At 48.4% G+C, this 14320-nt stretch overlaps 1 protein-coding gene across 3 annotated transcripts in view; it reads left to right on the plus strand.

Annotated features, from left to right (window-relative positions):
• Positions 1 to 14320, plus strand: part of PRRC2C (proline rich coiled-coil 2C) — a 1200196-nt gene that overhangs the window by 737874 nt on the left and 448002 nt on the right. For all 3 annotated transcript variants that reach the window (XM_086955980.1, XM_086955997.1, XM_086955989.1), the window contains exon 23: positions 14046 to 14147. In XM_086955980.1, coding sequence (XP_086812106.1) covers positions 14046 to 14147 — 102 coding nt within the window. The remainder of the gene's footprint in view (positions 1 to 14045; positions 14148 to 14320) is intronic.

The raw sequence follows: 14320 nt of genomic DNA on the forward strand, positions 1-14320 counted from the left end.
CACTTATTGCAGCAGGAGGTCAACGTCATGCTGCAAAAAGGGGCAATAGAGCTCGTGCCTATGCAGGAAAGAGGCACAGGAGTTTACTCCCTGTACTTCCTGATTCCAAAGAAGGACGGGTCCCTCAGGCCCATCCTGGATCTCAGGCCCCTCAACTTCTACATCCTGTCGGAGCACTTCCATATGCTAACCCTGCAGCAAGTGCTCCCGCTGCTCCAGCAGGGGTACTTTCTCGCAACTTTAGACCTAAAGGATGCATACTTTCACATTCCACTACATCCTTTACAAAGGAAATACCTCAGGTTCACCATCCAAAACCAGCACTACCAATTCAGGGTTTTGCCTTTCGGTGTCATCACGGCACCAAGGGTGTTCACAAAGTGCCTGGCGACGGTGGCGGCAAATCTCAGGAGACAAAACATCCATGTCGACCCCTATCTGGACGACTGGCTCATCCAAGCGAAGTCGGCCCAGCAGTGTGCCGCCCACGTGTCCCACACCATTCACCTCCTGCACGATCTGGGATTCTCACTGAATTACCCAAAATCCCACCTCCAGCCCGCCCACATACGGCAGTATCTGGGTGCGACCATAGACACTCTGGCGGCCACAGCACAGCCGAATTCAGTGAGTCAGCAGCATTCAATCGCTGATCCAAAAATTCAGGCCTCAACACTCGCTTCCAGCAAGAGTGTTCATGCAGTTGATAGACATGATGGCCTCCTGCATCTCCATTGTCCCGCACGCGAGACTACATATGCGTCCGCTTCAGGAGTGCTTAGCACGTCAGTGGACTCAGGCTCACAACCAGTTGAAAGACCTAGTGTTGGTGAGCGGTCGGGCGTACAACTCTCTGCTTTGGTGGAATCCACAAAACCTTTGCAAGGGCCAACCGTTCAAGGAGCCTGTGCCACAGATCATCCTGACAACGGACGCTTCTCTCCAGGGATGGGGAGCGCATGTACTCCAATACACTGTGCAGGGACTATGGACGCAACAACAAGGGAAGATGCACATCAATGTTCTGGAACTGATGGCAATCTTCATGGCACTAAAAGCCTTCAAGGTACATCTGTGCAACAAGGTCGTGTTGATCCGGACGGACAACATGACGGCAATGTACTACATTCAAAAGCAAGGAGGAACACACTCTCCGCAGCTGTCTCATCTGGCTCAGAGCATGTGGAAGTGGGCCATTCAGAGGAACATCTTCCTCATGGCAGAGCACCTCCCGGGCAAAGACAATCAGATGGCGGACCTGCTCAGCAGGCACAGCCACCAAATGCACGAGTGGGAGATACATCCATCAGTTCTCCAACCGTACTTTCGAAGGTGGGGTCATCCAGAGATCGACCTCTTCGCCACAAGGGAGAACGCAAAATGCCAAAGCTTCGCCGCCAGGTTCCCACACCCGCAGTCTCAAGGCAATGCGATATGGATGAACTGGTCAGGGATGTAGGAAGGTACATCCTGACTATGGTTGCCCCCAACTTTTTGCCCTGTGTTTTAGCTGGTTTTTGACATAGTCGACCTGGGACCCTGCCAATCAGGACCCCAGGCCTACTGCTCTCTCTCTAAAATGGATTCCATGTACCCTAGGTACATTTCCAATTGGTACTGGGCCACCTTATCAGACCCTGTAACTCAGGGCATAGGTGTACCCAGGGCCTACCAGGGGCTGAAGCATGTATTATGCCACCCCTGGCTGGCCTCCTAAATTTGACACAACTGGCTGCATGACAGCTGGGGCAAAGTCGTGTAATCACCCTTTGCTGTAGATATAGTATACCTATATCTAACCCTAAAAATGGACACACAGATTCCTATCAGTCACTCCTATGGCAGGCCTTAACAATCCTGAAGGCAGAGTGCTTGGAATCGTGTGAGATGGTGCTCTGGCATGAGCTGAGCCTGTCTGTAGCTTGCGGAACCAAGTCCTAATAGCTGTTCCATGATATCGCATACCATATACTGTTAAGTGCATTATAATCCTCGCGGTTAAATGCTATCTTTGGTATTGCTTTATCAAAACATGTCGAGTAAGGTGTCATACGAATTGGAATACTAACCCCTCGCCAATTCTGGCGACGGGGTTAGCATTCCACCCTTCTAGAGGGACACGACATGTATGTAACTGTGAACCCCGGTTAATGTTAACTGAAGCCTCAGCTCCACAAAATGGATGCTGCCACCACAGACACGAGTCTGACCCCCTTCAGCTGGGAGTCCTTCCAGCGAGGGGAGCCTGGACAAAGGGTTTCCTGTCGAGGGCGGTGCTAGCACCGTCCCAGACAGGGTTTGTGTATCCTGGGTAGGCAGGGCTTTACAGGAAGGTGACTGCTGAGTGGCACCCCGGTGCTCACTATGCATAGGCCCGTCAGAACCAGTTCCAGGGGCACACCAGCCCCTGGCCTGGGGAAAGTCTGGCATGGGAGAGGGGTGTAACCACCCCCCTCCTAGTCCCACCCATAGGCAGGACCTAGTCACCGGGTCAGCCCCTTTTCTTAGTATAAAGATAGGAGCGGGCCCCCTGTTCAAATTAGATCATCTTTGGAATCAAGACACGACTTTCTGCGAAAGGACTTCAAGGTTTCTTCTTCAACATTCTCCCTTGTGACTAAGGAGTAGGCACCCTGCATCAGCGGGCACCATCCTAAGAACACTGCGGTCTGCTGCAAGTCCTTCCTCAGGAATCCGACGACACAGCTCGACGACACCCGGCTTCCCTGGCACCTCTGACCTCTACTCACCTCTACAGCCAAGCTGAGAACCGTGAGTGCGATGAGACCTCGAGGGACCGACGATCGCCAAGACGGCACGACTTCTTTGCAACAAGCCCACCGAGTCTTCCACTGGTGAGTGCTTTGGGGTCCGAGAAGCCCTAACCCTGAGCAGCTCCGAAGATCAGCCCTCCAGCATCTCCACGATCTGCGTGGGGCCCTTCTGCTTTTTGCTGCTCACTGCGTTGTTTGGCTACTAGCCGGCTGGCTTGTGGCCTTCTTAACGACGCCCGACGACATCACTGCTGCTGGTCTGGTTGCTCCAGACTGGCCCTTGCTTCCTTCTTCAAGAGAAGCACCCCGGACCGTCCTGGTCCACTCCAGACGCCATTTTGAGTCCACCGCGTGGGCTTGAATTTGCCAAGGCTTTGTTGCCCAATCCTGGGTCCAGCGACGCCGACAGCTTCATCCATCGTGGGACAGCTCGCTCCTCCATCCTGGTCGCCGACAACGCCTCCTGGTCCGTGAGATCTGCAGAGCACAGCGTCACCCACTCACCTAGTCGAGGTGACTACCATCCGGTGCCCTCCTGGTGCCACCTGACTACTGGCTAGTAGTCACGAACCTGGTCCCCTCTGCTTTCAGGTGTCATCTATCTTCAAGATCCAGGCTTGGATCACTTCGAACTCTCTTCACTGGTCGCCTGCCAGCATCTTCCTTCCAGGCTCCTGGTCCGTCTACGAGGATTCCCGACGTCTTTTGAGACATATGCAGCTGCAGCCCCTGGGCTAGGTAACTTCGGCATTTCGGTGCCCCAGCATAGCCTCACTATCCAAGGGTCAGAATCCACTTTCGTTTTCCTCCTACCAGGTCGGGTTCGCCCGAGAACACTAACTTTCTGAAATCTAGCTACCATAGACTTTGTCCCGCATCCCGCGTGAGAGTGCACACCCTGCACCCGAGTCCCCACCCTGCACCCGAGTCCCCTAGGCCTCCTAGAAGTAATCTGAAGATTCTATAGTCAAGACCTAGCGATTCCAAAGCCTATTAGTACTGTACTTACCTGCTAGTAATTTCGCATTCCACTTTCAGAGTATATGGTTTTCCGTGCCCCTCGGGCATTTGTATATACTGTGCTAACTTAAGTATTTTCGTAAGAGTTTTGTTTTGTGCTAAGTACCCTGTCCTCATAAAGAGTACAGGGCTGTTGTGATTTTAATAAATACACTGTTTATTTTCATAACACTTGTGTGGTGTCCTTTCACTGGGTGTTCAAGGGGTACATGTGTGGTATAACAGCTGGCTTAACACGTCCTCTCGAGTCTTTAGCCTTAGACTGCTCGTATCCATGCTACTAGGATAGCTGGTCTATAAGGTTGACTTACAACCAATCATCAAAAAAGGTTGTTTGGACTGATACAAAGTGTTCACTAGAATAGTGAACATTATATATCAGGCCAACTTCTCACAAGGGAAATTTGCGTACGCTTTTCCCCCAGCACCTCTGATACCTCTGGTGGCACGCAAGCTCAGGCAGCACTCGATGACTCTCATCCTGGTTGCTCCAACGTGGGCTCGCCAACCATGGTACACCACGTTTCTGGAACTGTCCGTGGTACCGCATCAAAGGCTACACCTCACACCCAGCCTTCTGACGCAGAGCCATGGCGACATTCAGCACCCAGATCCGCAACAGCTCAACCTGGCGATCTGGCTCCTGAAGTCCTAGTTTGGCTACCCGCACTTACCTTCCGACTGTATGGACATCATTCGGGAGGCAAGAAAGCCCACCACCAGAGCATGCTATGCGGCAAAATGGAAGCGGTTTGTCATTTATTGTGCAGACAACATTAACCCGCTGGATGCTTCTATTCAGAACATCATCTGTTACCTTTTCCATCTGTACAAGTGTAATCTGGCCTATGCTTCCATTCGCATTCATCTGTCTGCAATGGCCGCTTATCTCCAAAATAGGCAGCACCTCTCCCTCTTCAGGGTGCCTGCCATTGAGGCTTTTCTGGAAGGGCTCAAACGAGTCATTCCGCCACGGATTCCACCAGCTCTTGAGTGAAACCTCAATGTGGTCCTTACCAGGCTGATGGGTCCTCCCTTTGAGCCACTGCATTCCTGCGAGATTCAGTTCTTGACGTGGAAAGTGTCTTTCCTCATAGCAATTACATCGCTAAGGAGGGTTAGTGAATTGCAAGCCCTCACTATCCAAGAGCCATTTATTCAAATTCATTCCAACAGGGTAGTGCTTCGCACTAACCCTAAATTTCTACCCAAGGTTGTGTCTCCATTTCATATCAACCAGGCAATCGAATTACCTGTTTTCTTTCAAAATCCTGAGTCACTGGCGGAGCGGATGCTCCATACCCTTGACGTTAAACGGGCCCTAATGTATTACATCGATAGGACCAAGGATTTTAGGAAAACTAAGCAACTCTTTGTCGCCTTTGCACCACACCACAAAGGTAACCCTATTTCCAAGGCTGGTATTGCTAGGTGGATCGTTAAATGTATCCAGATCTATCTAAAAGCAAAACGCACTCTTACCATTCCGCCAAGAGCCCACTCCACCAGAAAGTTGGGGGCCTTTATGGCATTCCTTGGAAACATTCCTTTGGAGGACATATGTAGAGCAGCCACATGGTCTACCACACACACATTACTAAGCATTACTGTGTTGATGTGCACTCCAAACAGCAGGCAGCTGTAGGGCAGGCTGTTCTCAAAACACTTTTCCAAACTGCTGCAGCTGGCACGGGCGGCCGCCGCTAATGGAGGGACTGCTATGTATTCTATGCACAGATATGAATTCAGCAGCCCACATGCCTCGAACCGAATATGCTACTTACCAGAATGCATCTGTTCTTGGCATGTAGGGCTGCTGACATTCATATCGCCCGCCCTCCTCCCCGGCGCCTGTAGCAGCTGCAGTATTCACATATACTCATAGCATGGTCATCATTCACTGAGTTTCACTCCATCTTGGCCACAATGGCTAAAAACAATCTGGGGATGGAGCCGATACCCATGCGCACTGTAGTCCAGGGGAGGAGCCACCTATCTCGTGATACTTCCAAGACTCTTCCAGGACAACAATGTGCAATCATCCGGACCCAACACGATCTATGCACAGATATGAATGTCAGCAGCCCGACATGCCAAGAACAGATGCATACTGGTAAGTAGCATATTCGTTCTTCCCCCAGTGCTGTGGACCACTCCAGTGGGGGGAAGCCTGGCAAATCATTTGAAAGAGTGGCAAAGCATCACAAAAGACAGATGGGTGTTGTCTACGCTTCAGAATGGGTACTGTCTTCGTTTCAATCATCTGCCGCCACCGGTTCCCCCGATGTCAACATCAAATCATCAGCTGCACCTACTGCAAAGAGAAGTCTCCACTCTACTCGAAAAGTCAGCTATCGAGGGAGTGCCGGTCTCTCCGAGTGGAAAAGGGGTGTACTCCCGTTGTTTTCTGGTCAAGAAAAAAGGACAGAGGGCAGAATACAGACCTATTCTGGACTTGCAAACACTAAATCTGCACGTCAAAAAGGAAAGATTTTGCATGTTGGCGCTACACCAAATATATCCACATCTCAGGAAGGGTGATTGGATGTGTTCGCTGGACCTTCAAGATGCTTATTTTCATGTTCCAATACACCCCAGGCGCAGAAGATTTCTTCGATTCAGGGTGGGGACCTCCCACTATCAGTTCAAAGTCCTACCGTTTAGTTTGAAGTCGGCCCCTGTGGTGTTCACGAAGTGTGTTGCAGTGGTGGCAGCTGCTCTACGCCACAGAGGGGTCTTCGTGTACCCATACTTGGACGATTGGCTGGTGAAAGGTCCTTCCCCAGTCCGCTTAAGAAATCCGTTCCAGACTTGTATACAGCTCTGCCAGAGACTAGGGCTACATGTCAACTTCGGTAAGTGTCATTCAGCCCACCCAGAGGATCCACTTCCTTGGAGCTCTGCTAGACTCCGAAGCAGGAAAAGTGTTTCCTTTGGACGAGAGACAATCCTCAATCACCCAGAAATATCAACTGGTTCTTCGCGGCAAGACTCAGAAAGTGCGCAGGATTGCCTCCCTGCTAGGGTCGATGGCGTCTTGCATCTACTTGGTCCCGAATGCCAGACTTCAAATGCGTCCTCTTCAGCAGGATCTGGAAGTCAAGTGGGATCAACAATCTGCTCGCTAGGACGATCACATCACCATCTCAGACGCAGCTCTAGCTTCTATTCCGTGGTGAACAAAAGCTCAGAATATGCAGGTGGGAGTCCTGTTCCATCAACCTCCCCCTGTGCAGACACTGATCACGGACGCTTCCCTTCTGGGCTGGGGAGCGCACATGGGCCCACTGCAGGTGCAAGGTCAGTGGTCACACAAAGAAAGCACTTACCATATCAACATGCTGGAGCTGAGAGCAGTCCACCTAGCTCTCAAAGCGTTCCTCCCCTCAATTCAAGAGACATCCGTGCTAATACAGACGGACAACACCACCACGATGTACTACTTGAACAAGCAGGGGGTAACGCGCTCCTGGACGTTGTCGTTGGAAGCGCATAGGATCTGGCATTGGCTCCTGGCTCGCAGGCTGTCTATCATGGCGGTTCATCTTCCAGGATAGCAAAACGTGAGGGCAAACGCTCTAAGCCGTCATTTAGACGACAAGGAAGACTGGGTTCTTCACGACGAAGTGGTAGAGGAACTATTTCAATCCTGGGGTCGTCCCACCAAAGACCTGTTCGCAGACGACCAAAACACCAAATGCCGAAGCTTCGCCTCCAGGTTACACCGGCCAGGCTTGAGAGGGAATGCTCTTTTGATCGACTGGTCAAACGAATTTGTGTACGCCTTTCCAACTCTCCCGTTGATTCCGAAGGTGGTGAGCAAGCTAACACACTCGTGCACAACAATGATTCTGATTGCTCCCGATTGGCTGAGGCAGTGGTGGTACACGGACCTGCTTCACCTATCAGTGACTCCTCACAAGAGGCTACCATGCAGGCCGGACCCTGTTGTCCAAGATGGACGGGAGGATCTACCATCCCAACCTTCCATCACTGAGCTTAGCAGCAAGCCTCTTGAGGTAATCTAATACGGCCATCTAGGTTTGCCAGAGGACTGCATGTTCATTCTGAAAGAGGCAAGGCGTCCTTCCACCAGACATTCGTATCCATGCAAGTGGAAGAGATTCTGTATGTGGTGTATACAGAATAGTCATGATCCGATCAAATGTCAAGAAGAAGCAGTTCTTCTTTATTTGTTGTATCTGGCTAAAGCAGGTTTAAAATTTATTTTCATCAAGGTGCACCTAGCGGCCATACGGCTTATAGGCGGTCACCTTCTCAAACCTCTTTTTTCCAGCTAACATCTGTCAAGGACTTCCTGCAAGGGTTGAAAAAAGTATATCCTCCAGTGTGTCGTCCTTCTCCACCCTGGGAGTTGAACCTGGTGCTATCAAAGTTAGTGGGTCCTCCTTTTGAACCCATTCACAAAGCTGCTTTACAACATCTTTCATGGAAAGCGGCTTTTTTGGTGGCTATCACGTCAGCTCGCAGAGTGAGCGAGATTCAAGCCCTCTGTGCCTCAGAACCCTATACGGTGTTCCATTTGAATAGGGTGGTGCTGCGGACGCATCCATTTTTTTCTGCCTAAAGTGGTGTCTGCCCACTTTTTTTCCCAACCCCTCTACTCCAGCTGAGAGGGCTCTGCATTCTTTAGACCTGAAGAGGGTTTTAAAATTCTATCTTGACAGGTCTAAAGTGATTCGTCATTCTGATCATCTTTTCGTTAACTATGGATCGATCAAGACAGGCCATGCTGCCTCAAAACGTTCCATTTCCAGATGGATCGTTTCATGTATTAAACGTGCTTACCAGCTAGCGCAAAAGCCCCTGGGGTTTTCTCCCAAGGCGCATTCCACCAGGGGAAGAGCTGCGACTGCGGCTTTTCTCAATAATGTTCCCATGTCTGAGATCTGTAAGGCGGCGACCTGACGGTCCGTCCATACATTTACCAGATATTGTCTTGATTCTGACACAAGAGCAGATACCCAAGTAGGCCAAGCCTCCTTGTGGAATCTGTTTAACAGCCAGTCTGGGCTGTGATATTGGGTCTTTTAAGGTAGAAGATGTACTTCTCATTTACCTGCAGGTGGTTGTTGGGCTTGCTATTCTATTCAGTGCTCATGACTATTGATGAGGATCCCCTGGAAGAGAAGGATAAGTTACTTACCTGTAATCCTAGTTCTCTTCCAGGGGTATCCTCATCAGTCATAAGCAACCCACCCGCCTCCCCAGGTAAATGAGAGCTGTACGTTTTTATATTTGTAACTAGCCCTGACATCAGGGTTATGCAAAGAACTGACTTAACTGTCACCCCTGAGGCATGATGGGAAGCCTGGGGTCCGGGCTGCCTTAAAGGCACAGTGCCAGTTTTTGTTGAAAATGCTTTCATTTTCTATGTTATTGCTTTTCAATGCAGCCTGGGGCTAACAATGTCTTATGAGCAATTTTCAGGAGTTATGAGTGGTTTTACTCATTAAAACACAAAATTCAAAGGATATTTGATTTAATGTGTTCTTTGTTTCCTTTATAATTGCAGTACATGTACAAGGTTTTACATTGTGTTAGCCTCTTTTTGGGGCTGCATTGGTATGAGAAAAATACTATCTGTACGTATATATATGTGGAGCTCGATATGTGTTTTTTACATATATATTTTTATATTGTTTCCGGGGTCCCGCACATGGGCGGGAATATTCAGTGCTTATGACTTTGATGAGGATACCCCTGGAAGAGAACTAGGATTACAGGTAAGTAACTTATCCGTCCCAGCCCTTGTCCTACCTGTAATGCCCCTAAATGTAGTATTTAGAGGCTCCCCTGAATCTTCCTTCCTCAGGTCCCGATATCAAAAGAAGAAAGAAGATCAAGAAGAAGACCCGCCGCGCAGCTGCTAACAGGACAATAACAAATGACTTGGTCCCAGTTGATCCTGGAACCTGCTCCTGCCTAATCCCGGCGACCTCGGATGACAGCAACCTTGGGACACCCAGAGGACCTGCCTCCAAGATTGGGTCTCCCATCAGCAGAGGCTCTGCTGCAACAACCCACCTGGTGCTCACTAGGAAACTCCGGACCAGCCCACTCTGCACCAGCCGAGGCTGGGCCAACCCGAACCAAGACCACGAGGACGTCCCCCCGGCAACTGGGATCCGAAGTCCAGTGCCCAAAGACCCTCCTCGACTAACCAGCCGAAGCCTTCGGACTCAGAACCAGTGGCCGACCCGAACCAAGACCAGCCGAGCCGAAGCTTTTCCGACCCCCAAAGACACCCCGGCGCCCCGCGGCCCCCTGTGCCTCCCTTTGGGATACCTACCTGTGCTCCATCATCCCAACCTACCTCTCGAAGTGCGGGTCGCCCCTGGAGTGTCACGGTCCCCAAGCCTGCAGCCTTTGTTCCTTTTTCAAGATCCTCATTGGATAACATTGACCGCCCGACGGCTCAAAAGCACCCTGCACCCAGCTGCCAGAGTGCCGCTGGCTGTAACCCCTTGGCCCTATCCTACATCCCCCCCTTGCCCTGAGCAAGTGACCAGGAGCCCAGCTCCCAGAGCCGCGTGGCCTGCTCGCCAGCAGCCACGCGCCCTTTCCCTCATTGGATATCATTGGGCCTACCTACCTCTGCACCGGCTGCCCCTGTGCCGCTGGGACTGATCTAACTGTACTCACCTGACCCTGGGGGACCCCTGAGTCTATGCCCAGAACCCTAACTTCACCAACCAAGTACTCACCTGGAAACCGGTAATACACTTACCTGCCATTGGATAACATTGACCCATTTTGTCTTGAAAATGTTATACGTGTGAAGTTTTGAAAACTGAAAATATTCCTATAAAATCAGGCAAAGTCCGAATTCGAAAGTACTTACCTGTGATCAGGTGAGAAGCCAGTACTGTACCTTTCAGCCCAGTACTGAACCTCAAAAGTAATCCCAAGCGGGTTTACTGGTAACCTGTATTTTCTCCATAGGAACCCATTGTCTGCTTTTCTATGAAATTTCGTCTGTCTACTTATGAAAACTGCAAATATTCTTTAAAAAATAGTACGAAATACTGAAAAGCAATTGCCTACCTGTTTTGAGTTAAGCCCCCAGTGCTGGCCCTAGGAGACTAGTGCTGGGTTACAAAAGTAACACGATCGTACTTTATCTGCAACCTGAATTTCCTCCCATTGAATAACATTGTCAGTTACATTGAAAAGTTTCTAAGTGTGAACTTTTAAAACAGCTTTATTTTCATGAAAATTCATCACAGTAACTAAAATGTGTTTGCTAATCTGGTTTCAGCTTAGACCCCAGGACTGAATCTAAGATCTAGTCCTGGAACTACCAAAGTAATCCATAAAGTAATCAACTGTACTTAACCTGTGAAAAACCCATTGAGCTCAATGCTAGTGTTTTTCAGAACTTTGTTGCTTACTAGCTATCCTGTAATTGTGTGCACAAACGTTATTGCTCCTCTGCAAAGTAATTACATGAGTACTCGTAACTTGAAAAGTATGTGTTTATAACTTTTGGTGCTAAAAATAAAACAACTATATCTCCAGGTATAAAAACAATTGGCCTGGATTTCAGTCTTTGATAGTGTGAAACCTTTTGCTGACTGAGTGTGTACAACAAATGCTTTACACTGTCCTCTGGTACTGCCTTACTGCTAGACCATGTTACCACTTTTGAGAGTAAGGTTAGTTCTGACTTCAACCTCTGTTATACCTTAGGGGTTGGTGGACTCTATACACACTTTACTTCAATATTGACCAGTATATATAGAGCCACTATCTCACAACTCCACAAACCCCTGAGGTATAACAGAGGTTAAAGCCAGGTGTGACCTTACTCACTAAAGTGGTAGCTTGGTCGAGCAGTAAGGCAGTACCAGAGGACAGTGTAAAGCATTTGTTGTACACACTGTCAGCAAAAGGTTTCACACACTCAAAGACTGAACCCCAGGCCAATTGTTTTTATATCAAAAGATACGTTGTTTTATTTCTAGAACCAACAGGTATCCAAATATACTGTTCTCAATATGAGAGGAAGTTTTTCCCGCCAGTCTTCCCGCCAGAGTGGGGGTCAGAACTGGTGGCGGCAATTGCTGGGTACAGCAAATAGTCTGGAGAAGCTCACAGAGGCGGCATGCCTTTGAAGCTTCCCCCTGCCCATCCTCGGGGAGGAGACCTAGCACCTCGCCCAGGATGTGCATTGTTGAAGTCCCAGGAGAGTGGGGGCCTCTCCACCCAGGGGTCCAGCAACATGTCTGCTGTGTGGCAGCCTCTGCAGCCACTCAGCCCAGACGTGGATTGTAGGTTAGGTTTTCAGGGGGCATCTCTAAGATGCCCTCTAGTGCATTTTACATTAAATCCCACCCTGGCATCAGTGCGGGTTTAATGTGCTGAGAAGTTTGGTACCAAACTGGTCAGTCTTCAGTGTAGCCATTTTGGTGCTGTGGAGTTCGTATTGACAACCTCCCAGCACCATATACTCTTAATGGCATCACTGCGTTTATAGTGCCCAGGAATGACCCTGGGTACTGTAGGGGCACTGGGCTCATGCACCTGTGCCCACACCTCTTTTAGGGCACTCAGCTAGAGGGGTGACTGAAGTATGCTAGGGCAGTGGGTTCTGTGGGCATGGCACACAGGGTTGTGTGCCATGTCAACTCTTGGTTTAGCTCTGTACCTAGACACTCCGCCTGCAAGGGCAGTGTGTGGGTGTCAGGCTACAGGGCCCCTGAGGGTGGCACAATAAGTGCTGCAGCCCTTAGGGGTCTTCTCTGGTCACCATGCCCTGGGTATCTAGGGTACCATTTTCTAGGGGCTGACATGTGGCCAGAGATGCCAATTGGGTTTTAGTTTCAACACAGCTCTTGGGGAACGAACACAGGCCCTGGGTACCTGGTTGGCAGGGACCCAGGGCACACTCAGTGAAAGCTCATCAGCCGTTAAGAAAAAAGTGGGGGCATACTAGTGCAAGAAAGATGGCACTTTCCTACAGCAGGCTTCCTTTCAGTGAAACGATGATCATGATAATCCCTTTTAATGACCATAGTATATCATCAGTTCAAAAGCTGTACTTGGCGTTTCATACAGTGTTGGTCTTGACATGCAATAAAAAAACTTTTGCTTATATAATATAGCTGAAGTAATTCTTATCTAAAGTATTCCAAATGTGTGCATCGTTTAATGACTAGGATGCCTTAAATATTTTGTTAAACATTTATCTGAGACCGATGATGATACCCTTAGTTTTCAGGTGAGCACACCATTGTCTTATATGGCTTCCATTTTGAATATACCTCTTGTGATATGGACTACCAGTGAACAGATTGGACACACATAGAATTGTGTTGAAAAAACTTAGATGCTCATCTTTTTGTAATGGAACGTTTGCTAAATATGACTAGTAACAAGTTCAGTGGCTTTGCTGTCTCATAATCTTCTTTGGTGAATTTGTTCTTTACTTTTATCAAGCACATTACTTCCTGCTCTCTTTATTCCTCTGGCAAGAGTAATCAATGTACGTTGTTCTTTGTCTCAAAGCAACTGATGAGGCATTCTTCACTGTGATGGGTTATATCGTAATATGAATTATCATTGCATTGCTACAACTTTTGCTCTTAAGTGTTGAGTTACTTGATTCAAATGTTAGTTGTGACACCTTATCAAAATGGGATTTGTGAGTATGCCAATTGTGCTACATTGGAGTCTATAAGCTTTTCTTAAAATCATGTTGTGTACTGTTTTAATGTGTGGCTCAAAGCTTGAGGAATCCTTCGGATCAATTCATTTGGCGTGATAAAAAAAATACAAAACAAAAAAATCCCTTTCCAAACAGCTAAGGGTAAAAAAAAGCAAATTAATAGAACAAACTAACTATGATATGGGTCATGTGCTATAGGTAGCTTGAATAAGAAAGCCAAGTTGTTAAAAAAATATACCATGATTATGAGGATGGTTTAGTAGCCAAATGAGCCAGAAACCCTAAATGAGCTCTCATATGGCAAGATTTGGCCAAGTCCCGAATTGATTGAGTTGTGAAACGGGGCTGTTACCCTCTTTTACCAAAAACAATAAGCAGTTCTGAAATAGCCCTGTCATTGCCTAGTAATGGGAACAGTGTTAAGATATGTTACACAAAGTATTTTATTCCCTTCTAGTATTATTAGTTATCTCTTATTTCCCTTGCTAAAAATTGCCGCCTGCATTTATGACTTATGAGGCCATACTAGTTTATAATGTGATGTGTTGCATGACTTTCAGGTGCCTCTGTCCCACACCCTACCTTTGCCTAGGAGGGAGACTATTCAACAGAGCTCCAACCTAACACCAGCCTCTCCCGCTACAGTGGACCTCACCCTCAAGGTACGTACCACTTCCCTCCGCCTCATTTTCATGCCTGCAGGACATATTTTTGAAACAAAACCCCTTGTTTTTTTTGTGTTTTTGTTTTTTAAATAATAACAGCTGCACATATGTTACTTTCTAATGATTACCCCTTTTCTAGCTGCAGTTTATTACCGGGATGTGCCCAACCT

This window comes from Lissotriton vulgaris, chromosome 1_1, assembly GCF_964263255.1.
Source record: "Lissotriton vulgaris chromosome 1_1, aLisVul1.2, whole genome shotgun sequence".
Classification (NCBI taxonomy): domain Eukaryota; kingdom Metazoa; phylum Chordata; class Amphibia; order Caudata; family Salamandridae; genus Lissotriton; species Lissotriton vulgaris.